General features: G+C 35.0%; 1 protein-coding gene across 5 annotated transcripts in view; it reads left to right on the top strand.

Moving 5' to 3' along the window:
- HACE1 (HECT domain and ankyrin repeat containing E3 ubiquitin protein ligase 1) overlaps positions 1-18,909 on the top strand; it is a 122,175-nt gene that overhangs the window by 93,375 nt on the left and 9,891 nt on the right. For all 5 annotated transcript variants that reach the window (XM_060616278.3, XM_060616275.3, XM_060616274.3 and 2 more), the window contains 3 exons: positions 6,047-6,178; positions 14,461-14,559; positions 14,849-14,919. In XM_060616278.3, coding sequence (XP_060472261.1) covers positions 6,047-6,178; positions 14,461-14,559; positions 14,849-14,919 — 302 coding nt within the window. The remainder of the gene's footprint in view (positions 1-6,046; positions 6,179-14,460; positions 14,560-14,848; positions 14,920-18,909) is intronic.

Here is an 18,909-nt window from a genome sequence, read left to right as displayed (position 1 = left end):
AATAAGCAACCTGATTAATTTTTTAAAATTAAAAATCTTTAGAAACATACCTGCATCTTAAATTGATCACTTGCTCTAAGATTGTTAAAGTATTAACTTTGCAAATACAGTTTTCAAACCATGTTTTTTAGAGATTTTGTTACTTTTAAACATACCTTTCTTTCATGAACTTTTTTGTTACTTTAGGGTTAGCCTTTTACTTACTCTTCTCTATAGATGTAAAGTTGTAACTGTCGTTTGGAGTTCAGTGTCAAAATCTGTAAGCATATTGAAGCTTAAATGAGTTGCCAAGCTTGTTAGTATGAGAAAATCTGTGTAAGCTGATGTCCACATGGGGGAGTCATTTATTCCTGAATTTTATGGAAAGTCTTTGGTAATTATAGAGGGAAACCAAATAGATGAAAATAACTTTGTTTAAAAAGGAGTACCTTAAATAAATACAAATGATGTACAGAGAATATATATCTGTTCCACATTTGAAATATAATGCTCCTTTAAATTTAATTTTGTATCTATCAATTTGTTTAAAAATCTTAAAAACAAATAACAAAATGAAACTCTGGTTTCACTTTTGAAAATGGCTGAATTAACTGGGAGCTAAACATTAACATTTAAATAATACTTTCACCTTCTTTTAAAAGTTTTGCTTTTATTTTTCACTTTTACTTTTTTATTCTTGACCAAAAACTGGAATCATGGAACCATAAAATTTGTGTTAGAAGTGACAGTTTTTCTTAGATCTTCAGTTCTGTCTCCTAGAACTGAAGAGTAAACTACATGAGTTTTAAATGTTAACACTTTTACAATACTACTGATAAAGTTCACTCAGGCTGGGACGGAAAGAATTAGGGGTGGGGTAAGACAGGATATCAAGGAATGGAGGAGGTGCCATGGAAGTTAACTTATAGAGGAGATGCATTAAGTGGTCAGATAGGAGGAGTAAGGGGGAAAGGAAATGTTCTGGCCTTACGCGAAGTTGAGGATGACAGAGGATAATGTGTTTGGGGAACCACAGGTAGATCAGAGTTGTAGATCTTAGCTTCGGTTGTGGAGTAAATGAGTGGTAAAAGATGAGGGGAGTATAGGGGGGCCAAATTCTGAAAGACTCTGCAACCACAATTAGGAATTTGAAAATTAATGTGACGACTGCAGGGATGATTGCAGGTGTTACAGAGCCAAGTTTCCTGAGTGAATTCTGGTTTTTAAAAAAACCACAAAACAGCCTCAACTTGGAGTGTGAAGAATGGATTGAAATAGGGCGATACGGGAGTCAGGACAGCTGCTAGGGGATTGTGGCGTTGGTCTGGGGAAGATGCATGAGAATTTTATAAGACAGTGACAGTGAGGATAAAATGAGATAGTGTAGCCTTTTTGATATTTCTGCTTATTTCTACAAAAGAAACCTGATTATCCTTTGGAGTTCTCAGTAGAGAAATTTTCAGTGAGAACTTTTACATACTACAGCGATAATAAGTGGATAAACCCAGGAAAGAAGCTTTTTATCACCAAAGGATTTATATTCAAACAGTAACTTGAATTATGTCAATAACAACACCATTTAACCTGTTAACTATTAAAAAAAAAAAACTATTCAAAACCATTTTATAAACGTGGTCCAGTTTTTATCTCTCCTTCAAGGAGGGGCAAAAAAATCTTGTTTTCACTATTAAGAGTTAACTATTGGGGCGCCTGGGTGGCTCAGTCTGTTGAGCGTATGACTTCAGCTCAGGTCATGATCTCATGGTCTGAGTTTGAGCCCTGCGTCGGGCTCTGTGCTGACAGGTCAGAGCCTGGAGCCTGCTTCAGATTCGGTGTCTCCCTCTCTCTCTGCCCCTCCCCTGCTCATGCTCTGTCTCTCTCTCTCTCTCTCTCTCTGTCAAAAATAAATAAACATTAAATTTTTTTTTTAAAAGAGTTAACTATTATTTAAGTAAGTGGTTTTTTCTGGACATCTTTTAAGAAATAGTGAAAAAAGATTTGCAAGAAGAAAAATGGCTTTAACAAATGCATTAGTTTTCAGCATCACCACCACTCTTCATAAGAAGATATAGTTTAGGTTCAAAGCCTGAAGAGAAGTTAAAATTTTAAGGAAGATTTCTGAGAGGTGGATATTATTTATTTCCCATATTCAAAAGACTGGGAGATTATTAAAACAAAATGGTTCTGTAACTAGACATTAATTGGAATTTAATGTACAGAAGTTCATTCTTCTTAATCTTAATCTTTTTATGTTTTTCACTTTGCAGTTTCTTTTTTGCTTACCTATTTTATGTCAGTGACCAGGGTTGGAGGTTAAAGCCAGAAGAAAGTTGCTACGGCTCTGTTTTTTGTTGCTGTTGTTGTTTCTATGCTCAGACTTTCTCAGTTGAAAGATTTCCATGTATTAACATAATTATTTCACCATTATAAGTACTAAGATTTTTAAATGTGATCAATTCTTTAATTCTTTGGCATCTGGTATTAATTTATGCCTTCAAAGAATTGACAGCAAAACTCAGGTGGGAGCAAATAGGACTCCTAGGATATGCCATCTGTTAGGGATAAAAGATCCCCTGCCTCCAAGTTCTATCAATCTCTTTTAACAACTTAAAACAAAATGAGAGTTTAGGTATGGTTTGTATTTAATGTTTAATTATGCAACTCTTTATGCCAGTGTTTTGTGGACTGCTTGTCATCTGTACATCCACTGTTTCCTTATTAAAACATGTAAGATATTTGATGCAGGGGCATAAGGTGTGGGGGGATGAGTCCCTTGGATGCCTGCATAGGTAATGGGAATGCAGCCAGTATATTTCTGCACAGTGTGAATAGTTAAAATGTTAGTGTGTGATAATAGTGGCTGTTCATGGTAATAATTGTATCATCAAGATAATGTTAATTTGTGTCCTTCTGTTTGAGGATGTGCAATGTTTAAGGAAGCAGGGAAACATTTTAGCAGCAGTTGGATTTAGATTTTCTTTTATTAAACACAGTTATCTTACAGCTACATGGAAAACTATTTTATTAAATACCTCAGGAGGATTTGTGATGGCTAGGATTTTATTATTTTACTGAGAAATAATTTAGACCAAGATTCATCAACAGTTAAGTTAATATGGAGAATGGTATGTGAAGGAGCTGATTTCCATAAGTTGATATCCAATAGCTAGGGGTCAAAGTTATAGAAATAAATGTGGAAAATAATTAATATTAGACGGAATAGAAGGGAACATGTAAGGAAAGATTAGTATATTTGTGAAAATGTTTAAAAAGAATGTGTGAGGAAATAATAGGAATTATCTGGTGGAAAATGGAATGTGTACTATTCTGATAAATATGGACTGCAATGGCAAAATAGGTAAAGTGCCCTTGAGCAGTTCACAAATCTTTTACTTTTATGCCTCATAATTTAACATCTTAAACAATGATCACTGAATAGTACTACAAAATTCTAAGTGCAAAACCTTTTGGGAAAAAGCTATTTTTTAAAAGTGTATTTATTTATTTTGAGAGAAAGCCAGAGAGAGCATGAATGGTGGAGGGGCAGAGAGCGAGAATCCCAAGCAGACTTGCGTTGTCACTGTGGAGCCCGATGTGGGGCTCAGTCCCGCAAACTGAGATCATGACCTGAACCAAAATCAAGAGTCAGATGCTTAACCCACTGAGTCACCTAGGTGCCCCTGGGAAAAAGTTATTCTTCTTAAAGGAAAATAGGGTCTCATATAGTACCTTAAACATACAATTGACAAGTGAATGGAGCAGAAAAATTGTAGTAGTTCAAGTAGGCAGTTTTAGAACAGACATAAATTAAAAGATAATGAGGTGCTAATGTTGAAATCACTGCTGGTTATAACTTGGAAGTGTGCTGTGTATATTATTTCCTGTATTGGAAAATCTAGCTTATGTTTCTGTTTGATTGTTTGGCACACATTTCCATCTCCCTCTCTCTAGTAACTACCTGAATATAACTTGTAGTAACTGATTCATTCCTGTCTAGCGGAGAAAAACTTCTGGGTGGTAGGGAGTGCAGTTTGGGGGTGGGCGTAGACTGAATAGCAGAGATGGCAGCTTTCGCTGTGCCAGATGACACAAGGGACCACGTTGGGTTTGGGAAGAACTGTGGGGAATCCACCATGACACTTCTGTAGCTTTGGCATGTATGGAGAATTCATAGCTAGTGGTTAAATACAGTTTGCTGACTTAGTGCTTGTGGAGGCAAAGCATTAGATTAGTGCCAAACAAAATTAAGGAAGGAACCTGAAACAGGCTTTCTCACCTCTTTAGAGTAATCATACCTGAGAGGTGAGAAATATATACAACATATTGCTTTTAAATGACAAAGTTTCACTTAGACATAATTTAAAATATATAAACGATAACAATGATAGAGTTGATTGAGAGATATGGCAACTCATTCTTGTCTGAGCCAAAATATGTTTTTATTACCTTAAATTTTAAGTGACATTATTTTCTATGAGGATATATTTTATTTATTTATGTTTGTTTATTTATTTCCATTTTTTTTAATTTAAATTTTAGTTAGCATACAGTGCAATATTGGTTTCAAGTGCAGAATTCAGTGATTCATCACTTACATTAAACACCCAGTGCTCATCACAAGTGCCCTCCATAATACCCATCACCTGTCTAGCCCATTTCCCACTCTCCTCCCTCCATCAACCCATTATCATTAAGAGTCTCTTCTGATTTGTTTCCCTCTTCCCCCCTTCCCATAGGTTCATCTGTTTTGTTTCTTAAATTCCACATATGAGTGAAATCATATGATATTTGTCTTTCTCTGATTGACTTGTTTTGCTTAGCATAATATGTTCTAGTTCCATCCATGTCACTGCAAATGGCAAGATTTCATTCTTTTTGATGGATGAGTAATATTCCACTGTGCCTGTGTGTGCGTGTATGTGTATATATATCACATCTTTTTTTATCCATTCATATGATGATGTGTTTTAAAATAAAATGTGTGAAAATAGTTTACCTTAATTCAGAATCAAATTGACTATGGTTAAATGGCCCATTTATCAAGTTCCAACTATGTATTAAGTGCACTTGTTGAATGTATGCATTCATCACATATTTACTGAACACTCTACAAAGTGGCAGCCACTTTTTTAGAAGCTGGGAACATGTATGTATCCTGGTAAACAAAACAGATTCCCTGCCTGCAGAGATACTATATTCTAATGAGATATTTCAGTTAGAGACACTAGGAAGTGTAAAGACACTGAGGGGTGCCTGGGTGGGTGGCTCAGTTGGTTCAGTCGTCTGACACTTGATTTCGTCTCAGGTCATGATCTCATGTTTTGTGAGACGTGAGCCCTACGTTGGGCTCTGTGCTGACAGCATGGGATTGTCTTTCTCTCTGTCCCTCCCCCGTTCATGTGCACACTAGTTCTTTCTGGCTCTCCCTCTCAAAATAAACAAATAAACATTAAAAAAAAAAGACTCTGAGGAGTGAATAAACTTTAGTTTGGGGAACAGAGAGAATGAACAAGGGGAAGAGTGGGAGGAGATGAGATGAGAGAGCAAAGCAGAGGCTGGATCATTTAGGGCCTTACAGGCTACGAAAGTAATTTGGATTTTACTTAAGTCACTGTAGGATTTTAAGCAGAAGTTATGTGGTCTGAATTGTATATGAAATTACATATAAAACATATTTAAAAAACCACTCAGTAGTAAGGAAGAAGCACTACAGAGGCAAAAACGGAAGCTGGAGCACTGCATGTTGCAGTAATCCAGGTGAGAGATGATGGCTTGGACCACTTGCTAGCCATGGAGGTGGTGAGACAAGGTCAGACTCAGTATTTTTTTGGAGGCAGTTGTGATAGCACCCACTGATACAGCCTGTGAGAGAAGTCACGGGTGATTGATTCCTAGGATTTTGGCCTAAGTAGCTTAGTGATTGGTAGATTATGGGTTTACTGAGATATGTGGATAATGGTGCCAAATTAATTCCAAGCCTTTACCTCTAAAATGAGAAATGAGTATATCAATAGTGTCTTAAATATGTGAAATTGAAGAAAAATCATCACTTTTTTTTTTTTAATAGGCGGAGTACGTCCAGCTTGTTACTGAACTTCGGATGACAAGAGCCATTCAGCCTCAGATCAATGCTTTTTTACAGGGCTTTCATATGTTCATTCCACCTTCTCTTATACAACTTTTTGATGAATATGAATTGGTAAGGAAAAACATCAGTTCTTTTGTTGTTATAAACCATACAAAACTCCAGTTGCTGCAATTCAGAAATAATTTTGTGGTACTGTGAATGAAATAATATATAATAAGACATTATGTTTTAATGTTCATGTTTAGAGGTTTGTTACAAGATTTGTGATTGTGCTTCTCTTGAGCTTAATAACCAGATTAATAATTCCTCAGTGTGAAACGGGGCGAAGTGGTGATAAACAAAGATGGAATACATTTTCAAGATATTTTATGTGGGAGATGTTGAAGGCCAGTCTTCTCAAAAGCGGTGTTCATATTACAGTTGACCCTGGAACAATGCGTGTTTGAACTGTGTGGCTTGAAACTTAAAATGTGGATGTGTTACAGTATATCATTGTAAATGTTTTTCTCTTCCTTTTGGTGTTCTTAGTACTATTTTCTCTAGTTTCCCTTATTCTAAGAATATGATATATAATACATACAGTGTACAAAATGTGTCAATTGGTTATGTTATCAGTAAAGCCTCTGGTCAACTGTACATAATTAATAGTTAAGTTTTGGGGGAGTTCAAATGTCACATGTGGATTTTGGCTATGTGAGGCAGTCCTTAACCCCTGCATTGTTCAAGAATCAAATGTATTTCTCCATTTTTTATCTGACCATGTGAGATAAAAAATAATGATACTGACTTCCTGTACTTCCAAAAAGGAGAATTAAGAGGGTTTTTCTTATTCTATTTGTTTAGTTTTCTCTAGTTTCTCGTTTGACCATATATATAATTTTATCACTCTCCTTTTAAATCTCTGTGGAGTCCTCCTCTCTGTTGTGGCCTCCAATATCTAGTAAATGTTTTGTTTTGCTTTTTTAATTTGCGTGCCTTTTACTGTGACCTAACAGGATTTCTAATTTTATATGATTTATGTTTGCATTTTCCCTCATATCCTTTTTCTCTTTTATCATTAGTAATGAATTATTTTGAAACTTTGAGTTGTCTAACTCCTTAATAAAACACAGTATTTTAAATAGAGTGTAACTATTTTTTTATTTTATTTTTTAATTTTTTTTAATGTTTATTTATTTTTGAGAGAGACAGAGAGAGCATGAGCATGGGAGGGGCAGAGAGAACACAGAATCCAAGGCGGGCTCCAGGCTCTGAGCTGTCAGCACAGAGCCTGATGTGGGGCTCAAACTTACGAACTGTGAGATCATGACCTGAGCCAAGGTCAGGCACTCAACCGACTGAGCCACCCAGGTGCCCCTGTTTTTTATTTTAAAAATTATAATTTGGAATAGCACATTTTAGATCAGTGGAGAAGTGTTCTTTGTTGTTGTTGTTGTTGTTGTTTTAATGTTTATTTTTGAGAGAGAGAGAGACAGAGTGTGAGGTAGGGAGAGCCAGAGAGAGAGGGAGACACAGAATCCAAAGCAGGCTCCAGGCTCTGAGCTGTCAGAAAAGCTCACAAACTGTGAGACCATGACCTGAGCTGAAGTCGGACTTTAAACCGACTGAGCCACCCAGGTGTCCCTCTTTGGTTTTTATTCTTTTCCATAAAATTAGTTTTATCCTGTGCCTTTCACTTTACTGTATGAGTAAGTACACTGGTTTATACCTTTTAATTTTACATATATGCCAGTATTTTCAGTTTATCATTCATAGTATATTTTAGTATAGTAGTGAACAAAATTGTGAATTAAGTTTGAAGTTGTCCATTGTGACTTAGTTTGATTAAATGTCAGTTTTGAGTTTTTGCTTACAAGATTAATAGTTTTGTTTAGTATATAGACTTGTCTAGTTTTTGCATAGCAATAAGTTATTTTTAGCATTTAAAAGCTGAGGAGTACTTATGAGCTATTATTAAACATGACTAAAATCTGACTTTTTATGTACTGTACTTGTATTAAATTAGCTTTTATGAAGTTCAAAACAGATAATTACATTATTTTCTTGACCTGTATGTAAAAAAAAAAAAAAAAAAAAAAAGCAACAATCTAAATAATTGACAAAAACTTTGCCTCCTAATTTTTTTTTTTTTTTTTTGAGAGAAAGAGCAAGTAAGTGAAAGAGTGTGTGTGAGTGGGGCAGAGGCAGAGGCAGAGTAGGAATCCCAAGCAGGCTCCACGCCCAGTGCCTATCATGGAGCCCAATGCGTGGCTCAATCCCACGACTGAGAGTTCATGACCTGAGCTAAAGTCGAGAGTTGGACCCTTAACTGACTGAGCCACCCAGCACCCCTTTGCCTCCTAATTTACTGATAGTGCTAAGTTTTATGAAACTTATTGATCTACAGTGTATATAGAGAGGAGCACATGCATCATAAATGTATACTTTGATGAATTTTTACAAACTGAATACACCCAGTACCCAGATCAAGAAACAGAGAAACCTCCTAGCACCCCAGATGTCTATTCCTGTCTTCTTCCTGTCATTATCCCTCTTCATGGGGAACCCATTCTTCTGACTTCTAATACCATAGATTAGGTTTCCTCTTTTTGAACTTCATATAAATGGAATAATCACCTAAAATATATCTGACTTATTCAGCTTAATTTTTTGTGAGAATTATACATATTGTTGCATGAAGTTGTAATTTGTTCATTTTTTTGCATTATAGTATTTCATTGTGTCTGTGTGTGTGCGTGCACACGTGTGTGTGTAGAGAGGTCTGTTTCTACTCTTGATGAACATTTGGTGGGCACTTTTCAGTTTTGGGTTATTTGAAATAGCACTACTAGGAACACTTTCATACACATCTTTAGGAGAATATATGTATGCCTTCTGGAGTGGAATTGCTGGGATACAGGTGTTCATTTTCTATTATAATAGGTATTATAATATACCTATATATTAATATATAGGTACCTACTAATATAGTAGGTATTTCTATTATAGTAGGTATTAGCAGATAGTTCAAGGGTGTGTGTGTCAGTTTACATTCCCACCAGTAGGTGTGAGAGTTCTGGATATTACACATCTGTGCTAGCATTTGATATTTTCTTTTTCATTTTTATCATTTTTGTGGATCAGTAGTGGTATTTCATTTCCCTGACTGATGAAGTTGAGTGTGTTTGTATGTTCATTGGCCATTTGCACTCTGTTTTTGAAGTTTAACTAATTTGTCCATTTTTCTATTATGTTTTCTGGGGTTTTGTTAGTGATTTATAGGATTCTTTTGGGAGTCTTTGTTATCTGTATTGTGAATGTCTTCTACTCTGGTGTCTTTTGTGAATAAAACCTTTTAGTTTTAACACAGTTTGGTTTATCACTTGGTTTTTCTTTGTTTAATGAATGGAGCCTTTTTGTGTCCTTCTTTTTGTGTTTTTAAGAACGTGTTTCTTATTCCAAGGTCATGAAGGTTTTTTCCTTTATTTTCCCTTTATTCCTTTATTTTTCCTTTATTCCTTTATCTTTATTCCTTTATCTTTCATATTTAGGTCTGTTACTGTTAAGTTTTCTATAGTGGTTTTATATTGGGAGTTAGGTCTGGATTCCTACTCTGTGTTAGATTCTGGCTTTATTCCACTGAGCTGATTCAAATAGAGGGATTATTTGGGAAGAGCAGTGTTGTCAGCATGATCCTAATTTATGTAGTGATGAAAATTATTATTAAAATTGTAGTATTTGCCAGGCACTTTATATGTATTAACTTTAAAATTTTTTCACAACAGACCCCTGAGGTATTACTATTTCTATTTTACAGATGAGGAAAACTAAGTCAAAGAAGGTACAGAACTTGCTCCTTCATAGAGTATGTGTTAGAGCCATGCTGGGAACCCATGTTCTGTGACCTACAGCCCAGTCTGTCTTCATCAGTATTGCCAGACGGCCTCTCAGAGGCATGAGTTCTAAATGGGACTTTTAGAACCTTTTGTATGACTATGTCTTCTATGGGAAAGGGCTATGCTACACTGGGTTAGGAAGCTCTTTTTTAAAAAGTTGGCACCAACATTTGAGCTAGATGTGCATCTGAGTTAAAAGATACAGGTTAGATTCTAAAGTTTTAGTGATAGGAAGGTAGCTGGTAGTGTCAGTGTCCTGAAATGAGGTTGTATTCATCCACTGTGGACAGAATGCAGTTCCAAGTCAAGAGATGATTATCAGGTTCAAAAATAGTGACAACTCTGGGGCGCCTGGGTGGCTCGGTTGAGTGTCTGACTTTGGCTCAGGTAATGGTCTTGTGGTTCACGAGCTTTTTCTGACAGCTCAGAGCCTGGAGCCTGCTATGGATTCTGTGTTTCCCTCTCTCTCTGCTCCTTCCCCACTCACGCTCTCTCTCTCTCAAAAATAAACAAACATTAAAAAACAAATAGTGACAACACTGCTATCATTTATACACTTATAATACAATAACAGTTGAGGGATCCCTACCAAATATCTGAGGGACTGTCCTATATTTCATACTGTGCTGCTTATCCATGATGGTACCAGAATATTAAAACATTGAACCATGTGAATACTAGATAAGCTAATGGGCTGTGAACATTTGCATGACTCAGTCTTTGACCACTGGTATGGGCTATATGTGTTATACCAATTTCCAGTGGATTAATTCATTTATTTTCCCATTTTTAAAAAATGTTTATTTTGCGAGAGAGTGAGCGAGCAGGGGAGGTACAGAGAATAAGGGAGAGAAGAGAATCCTAAGCAGGCACAGCCCCATGTGGGACTTGAACCCATGAATCGTGAGATCATGACCAGAGCTGAAACCAAGAGTTGGACGTTTAACTGACTGAGCCACCCAGGCACCCCTGTCATATTTTTAAAAAGCAATAAATTATTGATTGGGATTTGAAATCTTCTTGCTTCTTTTTATTATGGAATTACCATTTTATCTACTTGTTTTTAGTCAGTGTAATAACTTTTTTTTTGCCTAGGTGTTAAATGGGATAATAAAGATCTTTCATCTTCTTCACAAAAGTCATAATAATATATTCATGAAATGATTCAAATTTCTTGAGAGAATACAGTCCCAGTCATTTTTATTCATAATTATTAATAATGAAAGCATACTTGATATTATTAAATGCTTATCTTCAGTCTAGAAGGGAAGAGGATTAAACTCTCATGGCTTGTATGAAATGTGTAAAATTCATCCCCACTCCCTTTTGGCAAGATCTGTATCAGGATCTTGCCAGGGGACAGAATTTCCCCAGATGGTTCAAATAGAAACTTTAACAAAAGGGCTACTATAGAGGTGCAGCAGTATTAAGAATAACAGCAGTAGGGTGAGGCATCCACAGACTAGCAACATGGATCGCCTTATCATCCTTAGAATTGAATAGACAGGTGGAGGAATTATAGTAGTCCCCGCTTATCAAGAGGGAATCCGTCCCACCATCCCCAGTAGATGCCTGAAACTGTGGATAGAACCAAATCTTGTATAAAGTATGTTTTTTTCCTAAATATATATATATATACGTATATATATATACGTATATATATATGTATATATATGTATATATGTATACATATACGTATATACGTATATATATATGTATATATATACGTATATATGTATATATATATGTATATATATATGTATATATGTATATATATATGTAAGATAAAGTTTAATTTATAAATTAGACACAGTAAGGATTACCAGCAATAATGAATAATAATAATATAATAATATTTATAACAACAATAACAATATACTATAATAAAAATTATGTGAATGTGGTCTCTCTCTCAAAATATCTTGTGCTGTACTCATCCTTTTTCTTGTGATGACGTCAGATAAAATGCCCATGTGATGAGATGAAGTGAGGTAAATGATGTAGGCATTGTGACGTAGCGTTAGGCTACTACTGACTTTCTGACAGTATGTCAGGGGAGTCATTTGGTTCTGGACTGCGGTTGACCATTGGTAACTGAGACTATAGAAGGCAAAATTGTGGTTAAGAGTGGGGGGCTACTGTATGTGAGGACCCTGGTCCTCAATGAGGGCCACCTGGTAGTAGCTATTATTGAGGGTCCATGGCTACCGTAAAGATGGGCTGAAGCAAGGTGGGAGCAGAAAATATCCTCACCTCTACACTCCTGCCTGTTTCCTAAGGATGGAACCCAGTCTAAAGCTGATAGGCAAGAGAACCAGTCTGTAAGGATTGGTCTCCAGGGGCACAGAATAGTACAAAGAAAGGTGGAGAATGTATTTGGAATGTTAAAATGGAGACTAACCAGAATGTCCATCTAGTAAAAGTATTTTATAATACTATGGAAAGGAGGACTAAAACACATCCCAGATCAGCAGTTCTCAAACTTTTTGGTTTTAGGACACGCTTACAACAAAAGTTTTGTTTATGTGGGTTATATTAATTGATATTTATTATATTTGAAATTAAAACAAAAATATAAAATATTTTCTTAATATAGAAATAATGATGCATTACATATTAACATAAATAATATTTTGAAAATTGCATTTTCCAGGATAAAGTTAAAAATAGTGGGAAGATACCCCCCAAACCAAGAGCATGCTGTATACACTGTATGTTAGCTAACTTGACAAGAAATTATATTAAAAAAAATAAATGAATTGATTATAAAAAGACATTTCTAGGTAGTCAGGGCGATTTATATGAACAAATATTAGATGGTTTCAAGAAGTCATGATTAATTGTATTTTACGTAATATTGCCATGTGGTTTGGTAAGGAAGTTCTATAGTGGTTTTAGATGTATAATGAAATACTTAGGAATGAAATGCCATAACACCTAGGATTTCTTTAAAAATGCATAAGCAAACATGGGGGTGGAGATGCAAACAGTTATGTTACGTTTGGATGGTTGTTGAAGCTAGATGACGAATTCATAGGGATTTTGTTTTGATCTCTTTTTTCAGTGTGATTTTTTTAAATGTTTATTTATTTTTGAGACAGAGACAGAGCATGAGTGGGCGAGGGGCAGAGAGAGAGGGAGACACAGAATCCGAAGCAGCCCCCAGGCTCAGAGCTGTCAGCACAGAGCCTGATGCAGGGCTCGAACTCATTAATCGCTAGATCATGACCTGAGCTGAAGTCGGACATTCAACCGACTGAGCCACCCAGGCGCCCCTCAATGGTTATAATTTTTCTAATAAAAAAAATTGAAGGGGCATTTCACGAGAAAAAATAAAAAAAATTTTAAAAAGTAGTGGGAAGAGTGGCATTGTTTTGTGTTTTTGTAAGTTTATTTACTATCTGGTTAATAGAAGACACTGGGTTCTCATGTCTGCTTCTGCATATAATCAATTGTAATATGTTGTTTGCTTGAACTGTGTGGAGAAATTCTGGCCTCAGATATGTTGGAAAAGGGAGAACCTTGCAGACCCTGAAAAGATCTTAGAAACTCCCAAGAGTTGTCAGATAGCATCTCATATTAACCTTCACTAATTTTCTTCAGAGCACACTTCTTTACTAGTCAGATGTGTGCTCTAGGAGATGTGATTTTGAATCACATTCTGTCCATGTCTGTGACAACAAACCCTGCTGTTTAGCTTGTCAGTATTTAGTTAAAGGTAGTATAGTCACTGCCTTATCTGACTATGTAAATACATCCACTGTGAGATACGGGCTGATGGAGCCATATGGACAAGTTCTTTCCATGTTCTCTTTTCTCTTAGAAAACATAATGGTAAATATTTTTGACATTCTTAATTTCATTTTTATTTACTTAATATTTTGTTTGATGATCTTTATGTAAAAAAAAGACTGTCATTAGGAAAATTGCTTTTTCCCTTACACTGGGGAATGCTTACGTTAAAGGATTTGAATCATTCCAAAATAGAGTTCTTCACAGGCCTAAATCTGTTGTTTTTTTCCACATAATGACTATTTTTGTTATACCTCCTTTTTTTATATTACTCCTTTTTCATAGTGATTAGAGTTTCTTGATGATCTTTTCCTTTGCTTAACCCAGAATTTATTCAGGGCTTTGTTGTCACATGTTGAGAGTATGGTCTCTTCAGAATTTAACAAATACATAAAATAAACATAAGCATATTTACCAAAGATAATAACATTCATAAAATTGTTGCAAATGTAAACTTGCTGCATATGTGTTCATATATTTATCTCTTCTTATGTTTTAGTGAGATATCAGTGTGGAGACATTTCCACATCTCAGCAGTATTTGAGATTATCAGGATGAAGAATTCTCTCCCATGTAGTACTTGTTATTGATGACGTGCAGAAACTGTCACAAAAATAAATCAGTTTTACATGGGATTAGTTTCTAATCAAGGCAAATTTACTATTTAAATGTAATAGCTTTTTTTCTTAATGAAGATTAATGAAATACTTTTCTTCTTCCCCAAAGGAACTACTGCTCTCTGGCATGCCAGAAATTGATGTGAGCGATTGGGTAAGAAATACAGAATACACAAGTGGCTATGAAAGAGAAGATCCAGTTATTCAGGTAAAAATCTCTCTAGAGCTTAGAATGAAGTTAAGTTTTGCCATTTAATTTTATAAGCTTTACAGCACTATTGGATGAAAACCTACATTAATTAACAAAGTAAAAATTTTCCCTAAACTCCTCTCATGGGGATATTGCATGTGAAAGCTTTGTATGAAAGCATTTTTGATAAATGAGTTTCATAGAATAAAATATGCTTTATGAATATTGCATGTTTCTTGGGTATTAGGAAGTCTACAATTGCTCAGAAATGTGAGTTCGGTTTTTTTTTTGTCATTGTTGTTGTTAGTGGTTTTGGGAAGTTGTGGAAGACATTACTCCAGAGGAGAGAGTTCTTCTCTTGCAGTTTGTTACTGGCAGGTAAGAAGTGTTTATATGCTAATGTGGAAAGAACTTAATGTGTTCCAATTTTAATTACTTAAACAACAAAAATGCATTATTACTTTGAATTGTCAGTTTCCACCTCCCTTTCCTGTTTTTAGTATTAGACAAAGATTTGTTTAGCTACTAAAGATAGAACATAACTAGTCCTCAATAAATGTTTATTTACTGTATAAAAAATAAGCTGTTCCAATCAGGACTGTCAGCATATATTGTATTTTATAATTTGGTAATCTTTTCATTCCATAATTAAGTCAATGATAGTGCCACATTTTTAATATTTGTGTGTTGCTGGACAACAGACAGACACATACACCTGACATATGTAATACCCACACTCAGCAATTTTTCTATAGTTCTTATCAAATTTTAAAGTCTCAAGACACATGGCCTAAAAAATAATTTGTGATACCACACTTCTTTGAAAAGTCTACTTTTGGACTGATTAAATATCATAGATACTAGAAAACTAGATGATTTTAACCTCCGTTAATTTATATTTCTGAAAGGTGTTTTAAAAAAATCTGATTTTCCTTCTTGGTATCTTAGAATTTCATCTGTGCCCTCCTGTTATTGGAAACATTGTTCATTTGTTCCATTATAAATGTACATGGTTCTTCTAAGAAAGTTGGAACACACATAAAATGAGAACAAATAAGGAAAACCACTCCCTGCCAGTAATAACTACTATAAACAATTTGATGTATTTACTTCTATTTTTTCTGCCATTTTAAAAACATAATTGTGATTATGTCTCTATGAAATATACACGTAATTTAAAGTCCACTAGTTTTTTTTTTTTTTTTTAAGTAGTCTGTAACCATTATAGAAAATTTGGAAAATGAAGAATATAGATAGAAGAAAATGAGAATCCATTAAGTAATTCCACTATTCAGAGATAATACTATTAAATACATTTTGCTTTATTTTCTAAGTCTTTGGAAATGTTTATTTTTATTTTTTTAAATGTTTGTTTATTTTTGAGAGAGTGAGAGACAGAGCTTGAGCAGGGGAGGGGCAGAGAGAGAGGGAGACACAGAATCTGAAGCAGGCTCCAGGTTCTGAGCTGTCAGCACAGAGCCCTACACTGGGCTCGAACTCACAAATGGTAAAATCATGACCTGAGCCGAAGTCAGATGCTTAACTAACTGAGCCACCCGGGCACCCCTATTTTCTAAGTCTTTTAACTATATAATTAGAAAAATAGTTGGAATCACATTATATGTCTATTTTTAAATGATAAATAAAACATGAATATTCAAAGGCACCTGGCTGGCTCAGCATATGACTCTTGTTCTCGGGGTTGTAAGTTTGAGCCCTGTGTTGGGTGTCGAGATTACTTAAAAATAAAATCTTTAAAAAACACCATGAATATTCACAGATTATAGACTTAAGATATGAAAGAAAACAGAAAAAAGTTGGTTTTTTTTTTTTTTTTACTTCTTAATGCCAAGAAATACCCAAAGATTTAATAAAAAGTAATTTAATAAAAAGAATTTAAATTATATATTCTACTTAGGAGGGTTAGGCAATTTCAATTTAAAAAAGTCACCTCTAATATCAGTATCTGGGATTCTAGAAATTTTCCCACATACATAAATTTTTACTTTTTAAAAACATTGAAACATTGTTCTTCTTTTGTAACTTTTGAAATTAAGAATATATTATTAAAAATTGTTCTGGGTGCCTGGGTGGCTCACTTGGTTAAGCGTCTGACTTCAGCTCATTTCATGATCTCCTGGTTTGTGAGTTTGAGCTATTGGGCTGTCTGCTGTCAGCTTTAGAACTTCTGTCTCCGTCTCTCTGTACCTCCCCTGCTTGCATGCATGCTCTCTCTCTCTCTCTCTCTCTCTCAAAAATAAATAAACATTAAAAAAATTTTTTTAATGGTTCCATATATGGATCTAATTTTTTTCATGGCTCCCTTGTCTCCAATTTATGGGCCTCCATTAAAATTGGTATTGTCCTCCCTTAATTGGTAATTTTCCTGCTTGTGAATAATGCTGAACAAATAAGGAATTCTTGCACTTACACATTTGTGGGCCAGTTTGATTATTTATATAGAATAAATTCTTAGAAGGAAAATTTTTGGATATGAAAGTATGTAAATTTTTATAACCTGATACATATTGTTCATTTACCCTTCAAAAAGTTATCAGTATTCATTCACATCAACAGGTAATGAGAGGGTCTGTTCCATTTACTGCATCAATACAGGGTGTAATAATTTCCATTTTCATATAATTTATTATTTATATAATTTTTTTAAATGTTTATTTTGAGAGAGTGTGTGTATGTGCCTGCAAGCAGGGGAGGAGCAGAGAGGGAAAGAGAATCCCAAGCAAGCTCCACGCTGTCGGCGCAGAGGACACGGGGCTTGAACTCACAAACCATGAGACCATGATCTGGGCTGAAATCAAGAGTCAGACCCTTAACCAACAATTGAGTCACCCAGGCACCCCCTTATTTATGTAATTTTTGTGTGAATTGCCTGTCTTAAATGTATGCATTATTCTATTGTCGTTTTCAAAAATTAAGTTTTAGGGGTGCCTGGATGACTCAGTTGGTTAAGTGTCCAACTCTTGGTTTCAGCTCAGGTCATGATCTTGCCGTTCATGAGTTCAAGCCCACATCAGGGTCTTTGATCACAGTGCAGAACCTGCTTGAGATTCTCTCTCTCTCTCTCTCTCTCTCCCTCTCTCCCTCCCTCTCTCCCTCTCTCACTCTCTCTCTCCCTCTCTCCCTCTCTCCCTCTCTCCCTCTCTCTCTCTCTCTCTCTCTCTCCCTCCCTCTCTCCCTCTCTCCCTCTCTCCCTTTGACCCTCACCCTAGCCCTTGCCTTCTCTCTCTCTGCTTCCCCCTTTCCCCCCCACCCCTCTGCTGCTTGCTCTTTCTCTGTCAAAATAAATAAATAAACTTAAAAAAAAAGAAAAATTCATTTTTAAATGTTCTTTATATGAGACATCAACGCTGCAAATACTTTTTCCAGTTTATTGTTTGCCATTTAATTTCATAAAGGTAAATATACAGATTTCCATGTAGTTTAAAAAAGTTATAAATTTACTTTATAACATTTATAAAATCAAATTAATTTTGTAAGTTGATTATCAATACCTTTCCTTTTGGTTTTTATAAATCCTTCTCCACTCCCAAGATTTGATATATATGTTTATCAGCATTTTTTTTCTGTAATTTTTTATTTTACATTCTAATTTTTAAATCATCTGGACTTTGTTTTATGTTGTGAGGTAGAGCTCTTATTATTTTCAAAATGATTTATATTGAAACACTATTTAATTATTATTACATCCCCTCTCCCCAAAACACACACCATGATTTGGTTGGTATGATTTAAAGTGCAGATAACAATTTACTCAAGTTTTCTGGTACTAAAAATGTCTGTTAAGTTGTGCTCTTGTAGAATAAAAACCGCTTGGTGTCAGAGTGCATAATCCCAGTTCAATAGTGTAATCATTGTTAGCAGTACTGAAAAGGATTGCACTGTTTATTATTTAACTGGTCATGAAGTGTAACATGTAAATCCATTTGAACTGAGGATGTGAGTAAAAAATGTGAATCCATTTGAACTGAAGGGTGCGAGTGAAAAATAGAAGCCACAGAAGCTGAGGGGAACAATAGAGAGCTCAGCTTCACCATCATGCTAAAGAAGCCACCTTTCAACACTGTCTACATAGAGTCCTTGTTTTGAATTCAGGCTGAGTTAAGTTCTAAGTTTTTTTAAACCTGAATTTTCTTTTATATTGGACTCAAGTATAGGTATAGCATTTGCCATTCTAAACTTAGTGTGTGTGTGTGTACATATATGTATATATTTTTTTCTTCAGCAGTGTTTCGAAAATTCTGCTTATCTATTTGTTTATATTTAGATATATTTCTTTCTCTACATCCATAGTATAGTTTAGTGCAACCACAGTGAAATGTCAGATGCGTTCCAATTACTAGAAGCAAA

This window comes from Panthera onca, chromosome B2 (genome assembly GCF_046562875.1).
Source record: "Panthera onca isolate mPanOnc1 chromosome B2, mPanOnc1 haplotype 2, whole genome shotgun sequence".
NCBI classification, from domain to species: domain Eukaryota; kingdom Metazoa; phylum Chordata; class Mammalia; order Carnivora; family Felidae; genus Panthera; species Panthera onca.
This window is presented reverse-complemented; position numbering and strand designations above follow the sequence as displayed.